Source organism: Salmo salar, chromosome ssa24, assembly GCF_905237065.1.
Source record: "Salmo salar chromosome ssa24, Ssal_v3.1, whole genome shotgun sequence".
Lineage (NCBI taxonomy): Eukaryota > Metazoa > Chordata > Actinopteri > Salmoniformes > Salmonidae > Salmo > Salmo salar.
Window position 1 is genome coordinate 33315212 of NC_059465.1, and position 15892 is coordinate 33331103.

The 15892-nt window shown below is 42.9% G+C and overlaps 1 protein-coding gene across 2 annotated transcripts in view; it reads left to right on the forward strand.

The window, feature by feature from the left end:
• Nucleotides 1-13382, forward strand: part of LOC106585764 (hyaluronan and proteoglycan link protein 1) — a 28060-nt gene extending 14678 nt beyond the window's left edge. The window contains exons 2-4 of one of the 2 annotated variants that reach the window (XM_014172352.2): nucleotides 4482-4832; nucleotides 10294-10596; nucleotides 10812-13382. In XM_014172352.2, coding sequence (XP_014027827.1) covers nucleotides 4482-4832; nucleotides 10294-10596; nucleotides 10812-11101 — 944 coding nt within the window. In that variant the 3' untranslated portion in view covers nucleotides 11102-13382. Of the gene's footprint in view, nucleotides 1-4481; nucleotides 4854-10293; nucleotides 10597-10811 lie in introns of both variants that reach the window. The other variant, XM_014172350.2, reaches the window with a different exon arrangement.
• The last annotated feature ends 2510 nt before the right edge of the window (nucleotides 13383-15892 follow it).

Below are 15892 nucleotides of genomic sequence, written 5' to 3' on the forward strand. Positions count from 1 at the left end.
ATTATCTATATCCACAGTAAAACGAGTCCTATATCGACATAACCTGAAAGGCCGCTCAGCAAGGAAGAAGCCACTGCTCCAAAACCGCCATAAAAAAGCCAGACTACGGTTTGCAACTGCACATGGGGACAAAGATCATAGTTTTTGAAGAAATGTCCTCTGGTCTGATGAAACCAAAAAAACTGTTTGGCCATAATTACCATCGTTATGTTTGGAGGAAAAAGGGGGAGGCTTGCAAGCCGAAGAACACCATCCCAACCGTGAAGCACGGGGGTGGCAGCATTATGTTGTGGGAGTGCTTTGCTGCAGGAGGGACTGGTGCACTTCACAAAATAGATGGCATCATGAGAAAGGAAAATGATGTGGATATATTGAAGCAACATCTCAAGACAACAGTCAGGAAGTTAAAGCTTGGTCGCAAATGGACAATGACCCCAAGCATACTTCCGAAGTTGTGGCGAAATGGCTTAAGGACAACACAGTCAAGGTATTGGAGTGGTCATCATAAAGCCCTGACCTTAATCCCATAGAACATTTGTGGGCAGAACTGAAAAAGTGTGTGTGAGCAAGGAGGCCAAGCAACCTGATTCAGTTACACCAGCTCTGTCAGGAGGAATTGGCCAAAATTCACCCAACTTATTGTGGGAAGCTTGTAGAAGGCTACCCAAAACGTTTTACCCAAGTTAAAGAATTTAAAGGCAATGCTAACAAATACTAATTGAGTGTATGTAAACTTCTGACCCACTGGGAATGTGATGAAAGAAATAAAAGCTGAAATAAATAATTCTCTGTACTATTATTCTGACATTTCACATTCTTAAAATAAAGTGGTCATCCTAACTGACCTAAGACATGGAAGGTGTACGTCAACTTCAGACTTCAACTGTACCTTTGGCTATGTAGTGTATCTAAGAAGAGGCTGATGTGTGGTGACCATTGACTGCTCTGTCTGGCCCAGGGTGCTGTATTTCCTGGGACTCTTGTCAAAGCTTTATTGATTGGGGCTACACCAGTGGTGAGGGGGTCATGAGCCAAGTGCATCCATCATGTCTCGTCATGGGCTTAGAGAGATGTGTGTAGGCAACCACTAGGTGGAATCCCCACAAAGCACCACTCTCATGAAGACTTAACAGAGGTCAGGGAGATTGTGGGAACTCCCATGGAGTGACTAATAGCACCTACTTCTCTGAACTGAAGGGTGGCATGACTAATAGCACCTACTTCTCTGAACTGAAGGGTGGCATGACTAATAGCACCTACTTCTCTGAACTGAATGGTGGCATGACTAATAGCACCTACTTCTCTGAACTGAAGGGTGGCATGACTAATAGCACCTACCTCTCTGAACTGAAGTCCTTATTAGGAGGGAGGCCGGGAAGAAGGGAGGGAGAGAGGGAGGGAGGGAGGGAATAGTTGTCACCTTTTTTTGTAAACTGATGAATGGAAGACTTTGTTTCCTGCCCTGGTGGGATGCCCAACAATATTTTTACACAAATCAGCTGGGCTGGATGAAAGATAAACATTTAATCTCGGGGGTTAATGAGTAATAAACTAGCATTTGATAACTGCTGAGCTGGCTGTGGTATACAGTTTGGTAACTGCCAGAGCTGTCAGTGGTATACAGTTTGGTAACTGCCAGAGCTGTCAGTGGTATACAGTTTGGTAACTGCCAGAGCTGTCAGTGGTATACAGTTTGGTAACTGCCAGAGCTGTCAGTGGTATACAGTTTGGTAACTGCCAGAGCTGTCAGTGGTATACAGTTTGGTAACTGCCAGAGCTGTCAGTGGTATACAGTTTGGTAACTGCCAGAGCTGTCAGTGGTATACAGTTTGGTAACTGCCAGAGCTGTCAGTGGTATACAGTTTGGTAACTGCCAGAGCTGTCGGTGGTATGCAGTTTGTTAACTGCCAGAGCTGGCGGCGGTATACAGTTTGGTAACTGCCAGAGCTGTCAGTGGTATACAGTTTGGTAACTGCCGAGCTGGCTGTGGTATACAGTTTGGTAATTGCCAGAGCTGTCAGTGGTATACAGTTTGTTAACTGACAGAGCTGGCGGTGGTATACAGTTTGGTAACTGCCAGAGCTGGCGGTGGTATACAGTTTGTTAACTGCCAGAGCTGGCGGCGGTATACAGTTTGGTAACTGCCAGAGCTGGCTGTGGTATACAGTTTGGTAACTGCCAGAGCTGTCAGTGGTATACAGTTTGGTAACTGCCAGAGCTGTCAGTGGTATACAGTTTGGTAACTGCCAGAGCTGACGGTGGTATACAGTTTGTTAACTGCCAGAGCTGGCGGCGGTATACAGTTTGGTAACTGCCAGAGCTGTCAGTGGTATACAGTTTGGTAACTGCCAGAGCTGGCGGTGGTATACAGTTTGGTAACTGCCAGAGCTGGCGGTGGTATACAGTTTGGTAACTGCCAGAGCTGTCAGTGGTATACAGTTTGGTAACTGCCAGAGCTGGCGGTAGTATACAGTTTTTTAACTGCCAGAGCTGGCGGTGGTATACAGTTTGGTAACTGCCAGAGCTGGCTGTGGTATACAGTTTGGTAACTGCCAGAGCTGTCAGTGGTATACAGTTTGGTAACTGCCAGAGCTGGCTGTGGTATACAGTTTGGTAACTGCCAGAACTGGCGGTGGTACTGTATACAGTTTTGTGAAAACCAAATCTGGTGGTGCCACACGGTTTGGTAACTGCCAGAGCTGGCGGTGGTATACAGTTTGGCAACTGCCAGAGCTGGCTGTGGAATGCAGTTTGGTAACTGCCAGAGCTTCAGGTGGTATACAGTTTGGTGAAAGCCAGAGCAGCAGGTGGTATACACTTTGGTAAAAGCCAGAGCTGGCGGTGGTATACAGTTTGGTGAAAGCCAGAGCTGGCGGTGTTATACAGTTTGGTGAAAGCCAGAGCTGGCGGTGGTATACAGTTTGGTGAAAGCCAGAGCTGGCGGTGTTATACAGTTTGGTGAAAGACAGAGCTGACGGTGTTATACAGTTTGGTGAAAGCCAGAGCTGCAGGTGTTATACAGTTTGGTGAAAGCCTGGCGGTGTTATACAGTTTGGTGAAAGCCAGAGCTGGCGGTGTTATACAGTTTGGTGAAAGCCAAAGCTGGCGGTGTTATACAGTTTGGTGAAAGACAGAGCTAACGGTGTTATACAGTTTGGTGAAAGCCAGAGCTGCAGGTGTTATACAGTTTGTGAAAGCCAGAGCTGCAGGTGTTATAGAGTTTGGTGAAAGCCAGCTGCTGGTGATTTGCTCCAGAGGCGGGAGACTGGCTGGTGCCCCAAAGTGGAATCTAATCAGGACTAGAGGCCCCATTTGATGATAGAGCTTACTGGACCCAACAGAAAGGGGAGAGTGTGTGTGTGTGTGTGTGTGTGTGAGCGCATGTGTGTGTGTGTTTCTGTGCATGTGTTTTATAACACACAAACACCATAAATTATTCAGATAATAAGCCTACAGTATATAGTGTGACCCAATTGTGTAACAAGCAATATGTTACCTACTGTAAGACCCAGATTGTGCTAATGTCACGCCCTGACCTTAGAGATCCTTTTATGTCTCTATTTTGGTTGGTCAGGGCGTGAGTTGGGGTGGGCATTCTATGTCCTTTTTTCTATGTTTGGTATTTCTTTGTTTCGGCCGGGTATGGCTCTCAATCAGGGACAGCTGTATATCGTTGTTGCTGATTGGGAGCCATACTTAGGCAGCCTGTTTTCCTTTGGGTTTTGTGGGTGGTTAATTTCTGTTTAGTGTTTTGCACCTGACAGAACTGTTTGGCTGTTGGTTTGTTGTTTTTTTGTCTAAAGTGTTCTATCTTTAATAAATTCATGATGAGCACTAACCACGCTGCGCCTTGGTCTACTCTCTTCAACGACGGCCGTTACAGCTAAGGAATCTTTGGTGACAGTCAGTTTCACGCTGGTACACCCCTACCACAAGACACTATACACATAAGCTTATACAGTAAAGTCCATTTAAACTGCCCCCCATTCCCCTACTCAACCACTAGTGCCAGGAACATGGCAAATTGCTCAGCAAATTATTGCAAGGGATAGAGCCATGCCACAATGGGAAAGAGGTTTTGTGACAGTCTGATGTTCTCATAGCTATATTAACATTGTTCAACTCCAAGCCACAGTCATTATGGTTTTTAAAAACTGGTTTATAGGCAATGTTGAGAGGTGCATTTTTCAGAGATCCTTTAATACTTTTTTGCTTGCCAACCAACCACTTGCAAAGCCACAATTCTTGTGGACCATCTTTATTCTGGTAGACTTGAATGTCCTCGAACGTCAATCATTAATACGTATGCATAAACCCATTACTGACTCAAAACATTACCAGACGTGTCAGTCTGCTTTTTGAAAGCGGTCCTTTCTGAACTCACACCAGTAATTAATACAACATTGTTCAGTATTCTACCCTGTTGTTCTGATGCCTTATTGAATCTTAACACATTCTACGTCTTCTCTTGTCTTTCACAGAAACTGAACTTGGTGATCAGAACCGGGTGTTTGCCAGCCGTGGCTCCAACGTCACTCTACCATGCCGGCTCCACCGCCAGCATGGGATGTCCTTCGGCAGCGTGGGCATGAGAATCAAGTGGACCAAGCTGTCTGCAGACGAGTCTCTGGAGGAGGATGTGCTAGTGTCCATGGGCTTCCACAAAAAGAGCTACGGCAGCTTCCAGGGTCGCGTCCACCTGCTGGAGGCCGACGATGACGACGCCTCGCTGGTCCTTAGCGACGTGTCCCTAGATGACGTGGGAAAGTTCCGTTGTGAGGTCATTGACGGCATTGATGATGTCATCCATGAGGTTACCTTGGAGGTGCAAGGTAGTGTAGGCTACAGCGATGGTAAATCCTTCTCTCTTTACTTCTGCCCCCGGCTCTGCGATGGGCGTCATCTCATCGCATCATCCCACATTTCCTCATCACCCCGCACCATTTTATCTTGTCTTCTTTGTCTTTATGTTGTGGTTATACTTTACCCTGTAAATAGAGAGGAGTTTTTCAAGACCAAGTAGCCTGACCTGCAGGGGGGAAAAGTATTTAGCATTTTAGCAGGCGCTCTTATCCAGAGTGACTTACAGGAGCAATTAGGGTGAAGTGCCTTGCGCAAGTGCACATCGGTATATATATTTTTTTACCTAGTCGACTCTGGGATTTGAACCAGCGACCTTTCGGTTACTGACCCAATGCTCTTAAGCCGCCCTAGTCCTACCCAAGAACTACTGGTGGAAATTAATGGTTTCAAGACCAGAGCCAATAAATCTTTTTCACAGACTGGCTGTTCCCTTATTTTCAACACCTCACAACCACATTATTGATTTCTTTGCAGAAAGACAAAAGACGAAAGAGCTGACATGTTTTGTTCATTTATTCAGATTTTGTGCTGAATACATTCACGCAGTCTAACACTGCAGTAAACTAAAACACATTTTCCATCTGAACTAATACCACTCCACATTTATCCAGACATCCTCCTTACTTATACCATTTGTATAATGATGAAATGAGTCCTGTTCTTCCTTTTAATATGTGGCACAAATACAACCACATGGCAAATCACCTATCGGTAAAACTGAGTCAGCCTAAATGCATTTCAATACTATTATATGGTCCTTGTTCCTATTTGGGCCAAGAACGCCTGAGCAGATTTTGCTCTTGGGTAAGAAAAGGGATCTTTAACAGAGAGAAGCTAGTTTGCTAGCCATAATGAAAATATGCTGGTACAACTAGCCATTGTTAACATTGGAACAAAATAGTCCAATAAAAAGCCTTAATGTTGGTTGTGAGTTTTCTTCAAAGTACCGGTAATCAAATCAAAATGTTATTCTGTTTGCGGCTCTACACATCTGACAGTCCAGCACTCGGGTACTTAGGCTACCATGGGATGCAGGGTTTTGTAACAGATGTAACTACAGATGCTGATATAGCAATGCCAGGATAATCTACTGTCTTACAGGGATGGTTCCTGCTTTATCGGCTCCTAATAATTTCTTAACGATTCCCAAAGGGTAAAGAGAGAAGTGGTTGATTTATCTTGGGATAAACAGGCAGTGGTCAAATGTCACCCTCTCTGTTAGCTACAGTAGCAGTGAAACAAAGCAAAGATGGGGGTTAAATGCAGATGTCTTACTCAGGCTGTTTACGATTGAAAGAAATTAACAGGTGGCTCTCCCTTAGGCATCAATACAATAGCATCTGGGTGTGGTCTACTTAGTTCATTGACTGTTCATGAACCAGAAAAAATGAGGGAGTGGAATGTCTCGCTTCCTCTTACATCTCTGACACAAAGTACATTAATGAAGGCTGAAGAAGTAATGTTGAGGTCAAATTCTGTGCTCTCCAAGAACATGTCAACAATCACTAGAGCCTGATGATAACCACCTTCCCCTCAGGGTTTTCACATTTATAAGGGATTACATTTGGGTGGAGGCCGGACAAATAAAATACTTAACAGGACAATAGAGGAGTGGACCAGCAAAGTCTGAGTCAAAGGAATTAATTCCATTACAAAACCATCACACTCAAGGTGCTGTTTTATAGCTGTTAACTACATAACTGAACCACCCAATGATTGACACCAGAAGTTCCATTTGTACTTTGTATTATGGTGCATTCAGGTTGTTCTGGCCTAACATACTTACATACATACATACATACATACATACATACATACATACATACATACATACATACATACATACATACATAGATCATAATGTGAGCCAGTTTGCTACAGCAGGAAAATAATCCTGCAGCAACAGGAAATGTGAATTATTATGTGTATTTTAATTAATGGACATTTTTGTAGGAGTTGACACATTTTTCATAAGGATATATCAAGTCTGAAATTTCTAAGTAGAAATTACAAACTTCAGAAGCCTTTTAAACCTCAAATCCACTACACGTTTTAGATTTCCTGCATTGCAGGAAATATCTCAAGCCACAGGGAGATCAAATTAAGGTCATGCATCTGTAGCTTGGCAGTTGCAGCCTAATTAAAACATGAACAGCTTGTTTGGTAAAAGAGCAGAGTTCACACCTAGCTTGCGTGAGATGAATCTCCCTTCCCTGCTGAGGGGCAGACAGCCACGAAGTTAGGCAGTTAGCGAAGTCTGGAGATTCTCTGTCTCTCTGGAGACGGCTGCTCTTCTAACACTCACCAGGAGCCGCAAGACCAAGAAGAGTAATGGCTTACACTCACTAACATATACTATCAGATCGTATGTCAGAAACCCCCATTCCCTCATGACTGGTCCGGTCCAGACCCAGGACCACACATTCTTCATCCCACTGGATGTCTGGGTCTGTAAACCGACAGTAGGACAAGTGTGTAAAACATAAATCCAAAATCCTCTGTTCCATACACTTCCTGAAACTGGAATTACAAACACGGTGTCACTGGTTTAAAAGGAAGAATGATCTGTATTCATCATATTCCTCACCTCAGTATGTTATGATGTTTTATGTGTATCTGTATGTTTTCATTTACGGTATATTTCTGTCTACTGTATGTACAGTTGAAGTCGGAAGTTTATATACACTTAGGTTGGAGTCATTAAAACTCATTTTTCAACCACTCCACACATTTACTGTTAACAAACTATAGTTTTGGCAAGTCGGTTAGGACATCTACTTTGTGCATTACACAAGTAATTTTTTCAGCAATTGTTTACAGACAGATTATTTCACTTATAATTCACTGTATCACAATTCCAGTGGGTCAGAAGTTTACATACACTAAGTTGACTGTGCCTTTAAACAGCTTGTTAAATTCCAGAAAACGATATCATGGCTTTAGAAGCTTCTGATAGGCTAATCAACATAATTTGTGTCAATTGGAGGTGTACCTGTGGATTTATTTCAAGGCCTACTTTCAAACTCAGTGCATCTTCACTTGACATCATGGGAAAATGAAAAGAAATCAGTCTGGTTCATCCTTGGGAGCAATTTCCAAACGCCTGAAGGTAGAAATTAATCTGTACAAACAATAGTACGCAAGTATAAACACCATGGGACCACGCAGCCATCATACCGCTTAGGAAGGAGACACGTTCTGTCTCCTAGAAATGAACGTACTTTGTTGCGAAAATAGCGAATCAATCCCAGAACAACAGCAAAGGACCTTGTGATGATGCTGGAGGAAACAGGTACAAAAGTATCTATATCCACAGTCAAACGAGTCCTGTATCGACATAACCTGAAAGGCCGCTCAGCAAGGAAGAACCCACTGCTTCAAAACCACCATAAAAAAGCCAGACTACGGTTTGCAACTGCACATGGGGAAAAAGATCGTACTTTTTGGAGAAATGTCCTCTGGTCGGATGAAACAAAAATAGAACTGTTTGGCCATAATGACCATCGTTATGTTTGGAGGAAAAAGGGGGAGGATTGCAAGCTGAAGAACACCATCCCAATTGTGAAGCACGGTGGTGGCAGCATCATGTTTTGGGGGTGCTTTGCTGCAGGAGGGACTGGTGCACTTCACAAAATGGATGGCATCATGAGGAAAAAATTAAGTGGATATATTGAAGCAACATCTCAAGACATCAGTCAGGAAGTTAAAGCTTGGTCGCAAATGGATCTTCCAAATGGACAATGACCCCAAGCATACTTCCAAAGTTGTGGCGAAATGGCTTAAGGACAACAAAGTCAATGTATTAGAGTGGCTATCACAAAGCCCTGACCTCAAACCTAAAGAAAATTTGTGGGCAGAACTGAAAAAGCGTGTGCGAACATGGAGGACTACAAACCTGACTCATTTACACCAGCTCTGTCAGGAGGAATGGACCAAAATTCACATAACTTATTGTGGGAAACTTGTGGAAGGCTACCCGAAACGTTTGACCCAAGTTAAACAATTTAAAGGCAATGCTACCAAATACTAATTGAGTGTATGTAAACTTCTGACCCACTGGGAATGTGATGAATGAAATAAAAGCTGAAATAAATAATTCTCTCTACTATTGTCCTGACATTTCACATTCTTAAAATAAAGTGTTGATCCTAACTGACCTAAGACAGGGAATTTTTACTGGGATTAAATGTCAGGAATTGTGAAAAACTGAGTTTAAATGTATTTGGCTAAGGTGTATGTAAACTTCCGACTTCGACTGTATAAAGCATGGGTAACTATGCAATGGGTTTCTTCTATCCACTGTGGTGATTACATTGAAGGATACATTCAAAATAGTACATGTCTTAAAAGGATAAAAAAATATTTTCCAACTTGTTAAAAGAGAACAATTAATCTTACATTATACAATGGGGGGTCTAATCCTGGATGCTGATTGGTTAAAACCGCGTTCCAACCAGTGTCTATTCGTCAAGTTACCGCCCGGCTAAAGCTGTGACGTTAAAATGCCTATTTACTGTTCCATCTGACTGCGCAATCTACTGTTTCATCAGCCCAATCAGGCAATTTATGAAGTTAATCTCCACTGTAAAGGGCACTTAGAAATTATTTCCCATTTCTTTTAGACTAGCATTTGGTTTTCAACAGCGGAGATTTGTATAAACCTTACTGTCTGTCTCTCTCCAAAATTTGCAACATTGTTTCAATACTGAAATTCGGACGAGACATACAGGCTGGCAGCTTTTTTCAGCCAGTCGAAATCATGAATCAGCATTATTTTTATGGATATATACAAAGAAATGTCAATATAAAAACACAAAACACAGCTAGTTTGCTGTCATTCAAGTTTCAGTTTGAAGTGATTGTCTTCGCTGTGTAGTTGGCTAGCTTCTCTGGTGAGAAAGCAAATGTTCTATGCCAGGCGATATCGTGCATCATTAGCTCATTGTTATGGATACATCCCCCAAAAAATCACTAGAAAACAGCTTAAACAAACGCAAATGCACCTACTTTGCAGTTATTCTGGCTGGACTGTTTGTCATGACTGTGTTAGTCGAAGTTGGCTAGCTGGCAAGCATGGGATAAGAACGTTAACAGCCATCATGACAACGGAACATTTAGAACGACTGGGTCACATCCATAGATTAAGAACAAAAATACTTAACGACTGGGTCGCGTCTCTGGCAATTGAATCGATAGAACAAACAAATAAATTCATCAAAATAAAGTTTTTAATGAAATTCTATCAATAATTATTTGAATATCTTGTTAACCCGTTGTATAAACGTGATAATGCCCTCGAAGCCAGTTGTTTGGAGGATATATTGGCACAGTTTGCCGAGCCCTCAACGAAACAACCCCCATGTCAATATATCCTCCAAACACGGCTTCGAGAGCATTTTCACTTAACCCCAGCTCCTTTCTCATTCCCAGGTGTGGTGTTCCCTTACTCCCCACGTCTGGGCCGATACAACCTCAACTTCCACGATGCCGAGCAGGCTTGCCTGGACCAGGACTCTGTGGTAGCCTCGTTCGACCAGCTCTACGAGGCCTGGAGGAGTGGCATGGACTGGTGCAACGCCGGCTGGCTGAACGACGGGTCCGTGCAGTACCCCATCACCAAACCTAGAGGGCCCTGTGGAGGTGCCAACGCCAGGGCGGGCCTGAGGAACTACGGCCAGCGTGAAAAGTCCAAGAGCCACTACGATGTCTTCTGCTTCACCTCTGGCCTCAAGGGTGAGTTGGTGTTTCCTTCGTGTGGTTGTTTTCCAGTTGATCATTGCAAATGCAGTGTGTTATGTATCATTGAGACACAATTATTCAAGTAGCAGAAATAGATGGACATACATTGCAGTAGGGCAGAGTTCATCAACATAGCTAATAGACCTTTTTGTAAAGTGAGGCAGAATACCCCCAACCCAAATCCTCTGTTGACTTTTGGCCGACCTCAGGTCGTCTCTACTGGCTGGTGCAACCCGACAAGCTGACGTTCGCAGAGGCTGTTCAGGCGTGCCAGGATGACGGGGCTGAGATTGCCAATGTGGCCCAGATGTACGCTGCCTGGAAGCTGAACGGTTATGACCGCTGCGACTCTGGCTGGCTGGCTGACGGCAGCGTCCGCTACCCCATCTCCAATCCCCGCAGCAACTGCAGCCCAACAGAGGCGGCCGTGCGCTTTGTGGGATTCCCTGACAAGAAGCAAAAGCTCTTTGGTGTCTACTGCTTCAAGGGCCAGCAGTGAAGAGGGAATGCCAGGACTTAGCCCTGTGCACAAAACCAACTTAACCACCAAAGAAAAAAATGACAACAATAACACCAATACATGTCGGGAATTAATTCGCATGAACTAGCATGAGCTCATTTCCTTACAAAAACTGTGCTAACTTTTTTTATTCTTACAAACTATGAATATTGTAAAAACAAATTTTCATACTGCAATGACCTAAATAGATTTTGGAAGCTGAAACAAGAGTTGTTCCTCGTCATGTAATAACACAGCACCGTGGTTGAAATTGTGACAGAGACAAGGCTAGGATGAGTTACATCATCCTCGTTTATTTTGTCCTCCACAAATTGAGTGTGTGAAGAAATAATGATTGGAGCATTTATGCTCTATTTGGCCAGGGAATGCTTTTGAAGTTTCAAAAAATGGAAAAAAAAATGTCTGTGACAAAATGCATCAGGTCTAACTAACATGCATATCAAGCAGCTTATGGGCTAAATTTCATTAACATAGTAACCACAGTTTGACTGTGGAAGTTCTGTTTTCAGTAACACTTTCACAGTAATGCTACCACAAACTACGACAGACAAATAACAACAACAACAAAATCACATTTTTATCCCCATCTCAAGTGAATCTTCATCTAGCATTTCACAAAGGAGATTCAAGTCAGCAAGCTAACTTTCCTGTATGTCCTGAAACGGTGAACTACACCCATAGAAAAAATGGTTCCAAAAGGGTTCTTTGGCTGTCCCCATAGGAGAACCCTTTTTGCTTCCAGGTAGAACTATTTTGTGTTCCATGTAGAAGTCTCTGGGGAAACGGATCTATATGGAAACCAATAGGGTTCTACCTGGAACCAAAACGGGATCTTCAAAGTGTTCTCCTATGGGACAGCCGAAGAACCGATTTAGGTTCTAGATAGCACCTTTTTTTCTAAGAGTGTAGGATATTGTTTCAAAAAGTTTCAGAAAAGTTTGTCTGCTAACTCATTGTCCCTTCTCTTTGCAAGTGTTACTTTAATAATGCATGTCTCTCTTCAACATCTAAATACTTCCCCCTCTTACTAAGAATCCTCCGGGGTGCTTTTCAACTTTATGAACTGTGATCCAATCTTTTAACATTTCTGTTTCAAGCATAACATGAATGTATGTGTCCCGTACTGTCACTCCTCTTTATAGATAGTTTAGATCAATAGATAATCAAAAGTCATACTGAGCAATTATTTTAACTAATATAACCCGTTTTGTTATTTTTTACAAAGTGTTTGTATTGCCTTTTTCTTATGTTTTTTATGTCACTATGTGTGGCATATTGCTTTGTCAAATTGTTTTTAATAGTTTTTTTTGTAACTCTTAATATGTACTCCCCACACTTGCCCCTCACCCAAACCTTACTTAGTGTACAGTATTATATTGGACAAAATTCTCAGATTGAAATCGCTACAATTCCTAGGTATAATTTCAGCTAAATGTCAGTGAAGGAAAAATCTCAACGTACTATAGTGTTGATTGTACGGCATCACATAAGAGGCATCCGCTTTGAGAGTTTCCAATTGGATTTTTTTTTAAAACAACATTGAGCAGTTTTTGTTTTCAAATCAATGAAACGCAGGGTCTGACTTAAATCCTGACTCGAAGAAGTTGGTCCAGTCCAGACTCGAAGAGCAAAAAATCACAAAGTATTTGCTACCAGTTTTAACTCACACTTGAGATTAGCCTCTTGTGAAGTTAATTCTGGAATGATAATATCCAAGGGCAGTAACCAGAATTATTTTATATGCAATGCATATAAAGTGGTAAATAAAGAGAGTGACTAGAAATACCACGTGACTTCTATGTCTCCATATTATGTAAAATGTTTTACAGTGTTCCCTCAGCATTACAACACTAAAATGGACCCATTGGACATGCAGGAGGTTGACAACTGAGATGTGTGTTGACTATAGCCATAACCACTAGCCTAGTGGAGACAATATTGGTCAGTAAAACTGAATATACAAATGATGGAGGTGATCTTTCTTTTCTTTTTGTGTTGCATTTAGGCTTACCTTTCTCTCGCTCTCCTAGATGGCATTGACACAGGTAGCATGTGGTTATTTGATTGAACCTGGTTTACTAACTGCAGTCACATAAAAAAGAAACAGACTTTTCTAAAGCATGATACACATAATTGGCGTTTTTCACATTTGTGTTACCTTTGTATGCACACATCCCTTGGTGCAGGTGTTTTTTGTTTTCTAATGCCATTTACCTTTTTGAACAAAAGACCAAACTGAAAATAAAGACTTGGTAATAAACTTTTGACACTGTGACTTTTTCCCCTCCATTAAATGGTAGTTCTGTGTATTTCTGTTGTCGTTGGATCTGGACCAACATAAATGGATTATGGTTCTACTTTCTATAAATGCTGAGGTTGCCCTTGGTGCAGTAGAGGGCTGCTGGCAGGAGCAAAGGAGTTGGCAAATGAAGGGCACTCTCCTGTCTCCATGTTCAGTGTACAATAGAGTTTTATATTGAAGGTAAATTGCCTGCATAAAAGCTTTAATATTGCATGTGTATCAAACACTAGGATATAAATGTAGGGATTGATATAAACAAAGGCTCCACTTGCACTGCAAAGTCCCATTCAGAAACCAATTACAAATCAATATTTTGTGATATGAAAATGTGCAACCATGGTATAGATTTAATAATAGCCTATAAAGTGTGGAGGTGGTTTGTGTGTGTCATAAGACACTCAAGACCAGGCCTATAGGTAACCTGTCTAAATGACTATCGCCCGTAGCACTCACATCTGTAACCATGAAATGCTTTCAAAGGCTGGTCATGGCTCACATAAGCACCATCATCCCAGACACCCTGGACTCACTCCAATTCGCACACCGCCCCGACAGATAACGCAAGCTCTATTGCACTCCACACTGCCCTTTCTGGACAAAAGGAACACCTACATGAGAATGCTGTTCATTGGCTACAGCTCAGCATTCAACAACATAGTGCCCTCCAAGCTCATCACTAAGCTAAGGACCCTGGGATAAAACACCTCCCTTTGCAACTGGATCTTGGACTTCCTGACTGGCCGACCCCAGGTGGTGATGGTAGGCAACATCACCTTTGCCATGCTGACCCTCATAAAGGGGGCCCCTCAGGGCTGCATGCGTAGTCCCCTCCTGTACTCCCTGTTCATCCATGACTGCGTGGAAGCGCACGAGTCCAACTTCGTCATTAAGTTTGCCGATGACATGACGTTGATAGGCCTGATCCCCAACGTCGATGAGACAACCTACAGGGAGGAGGTCAGAGACCTGGCAGTGTGGTGCCAGGGCCACAACCACTCCCTCAACGTCAGCAAGACAAATGAGCTGATCGTGGACTACAGGAAACGGAGGGCCGAGCACACCCCCATCCACGTCGACGGGGCTGTAGTGGAGCAGGTCGAGAGATTCATGTTCCTCGGTGTCCACATAGCTAAGGAATTATCATGGTCCACACACACCAACACAGTCGTAAAGAGGGCACGACAACGCCTCTCCCCACTCAGGAAGCTGAAAAGATTTGACTTGGGTCCTCAGATCTTCAAAAAGTTCTACAGCTGCACCATTGAGAGCCTCTTTACTGGCTGCATCACCGTTTTGTATGGCAACTGCTTGGCATTCTACCGCTAGGCGCTACAGAGGGTAGTCCATATGAGCTCCCTGCCATCTAGGACCTCTATACTGGTCGGTGTCAGAGGAAGGCCCTAAAAATTGTCAAAGACTCCAGCCACCCAAGTCATAGACTGTTCTCTCTGCTACCACACGGCAAGCGGTACCAATGCACCAAGTCTGGAACCAACAGGACCCTAAACAGCTTCTACCCCCAAGCTATAAGACTGTTAGATAGTTAACCTATAGCTACCTGGACTATCTGCATGGATCCTTTTTTGCACTAACTATTTAAACTCATCACATATGCTGCTGTTACTGTTTATTATCTATCCTGTTGACTCACATCAATTCAGTACTGGTACCCAGTGTATATAGCGACGTTATTGTTACTCATTGTGTATTTATTATGTTTCTATTTTCTATTAGTTATATATATTCTCTTTGCGTTGTTGGGATGGGCCTTTAACTAAGCATTTCATTGTTAGTCCACACCTGATGTTTAAGCATGTGGCAAATAACATTTGATTTGATATATAGAAAATAAGTGTATTTCCCCTTAATCTTCCCTGGCTGTTTATTCTTGTCTATAGGAGACCTACCGGCTGTTTATACTTCTCTATGGGAGACCTGACAGCTGTTAATACAGTACTTCTCTATGGGAGATCTGCCAGCTGTTGATACTTCTCCATGGGAGAGCTGCCAGCTGTGATTCAACTGACTATTATTTAAGAAGTGAGAGAGCAGCAGGACAGAGACAGACAACTTCTACCTCCTTTGCTTTGGTATGCTAAGTGTTGCCTAGCCAACCAAGTAGATTACAGGGAGCTGTCTCTCCAAGTGGTTCTATTTGTGGTATATTTCAGCGGGGAAACATTTACTGTGTTAGCAGAAGGAAACGCCAGACAAATGTAAGGGTGTTGTTTGACTAGCCCAAGAACCCATTGACATGCCACTTCCAAAGGTTGTGTTAGAGACTCCTTCAAGACTGCTTCAAAATACACTGCTGCACACGCCAGGGAGATGCCAGGGAATATCACTAAAGCCACAAAAAACTATGGCGGAGAGGTGAAGAGCAATGCTGTTTTATTATACAAAGCAAAGCACCAGAGTATACACACAACGTGGGGGCTTGTTAAATGTCTGTGCGTATGTGTGCATGC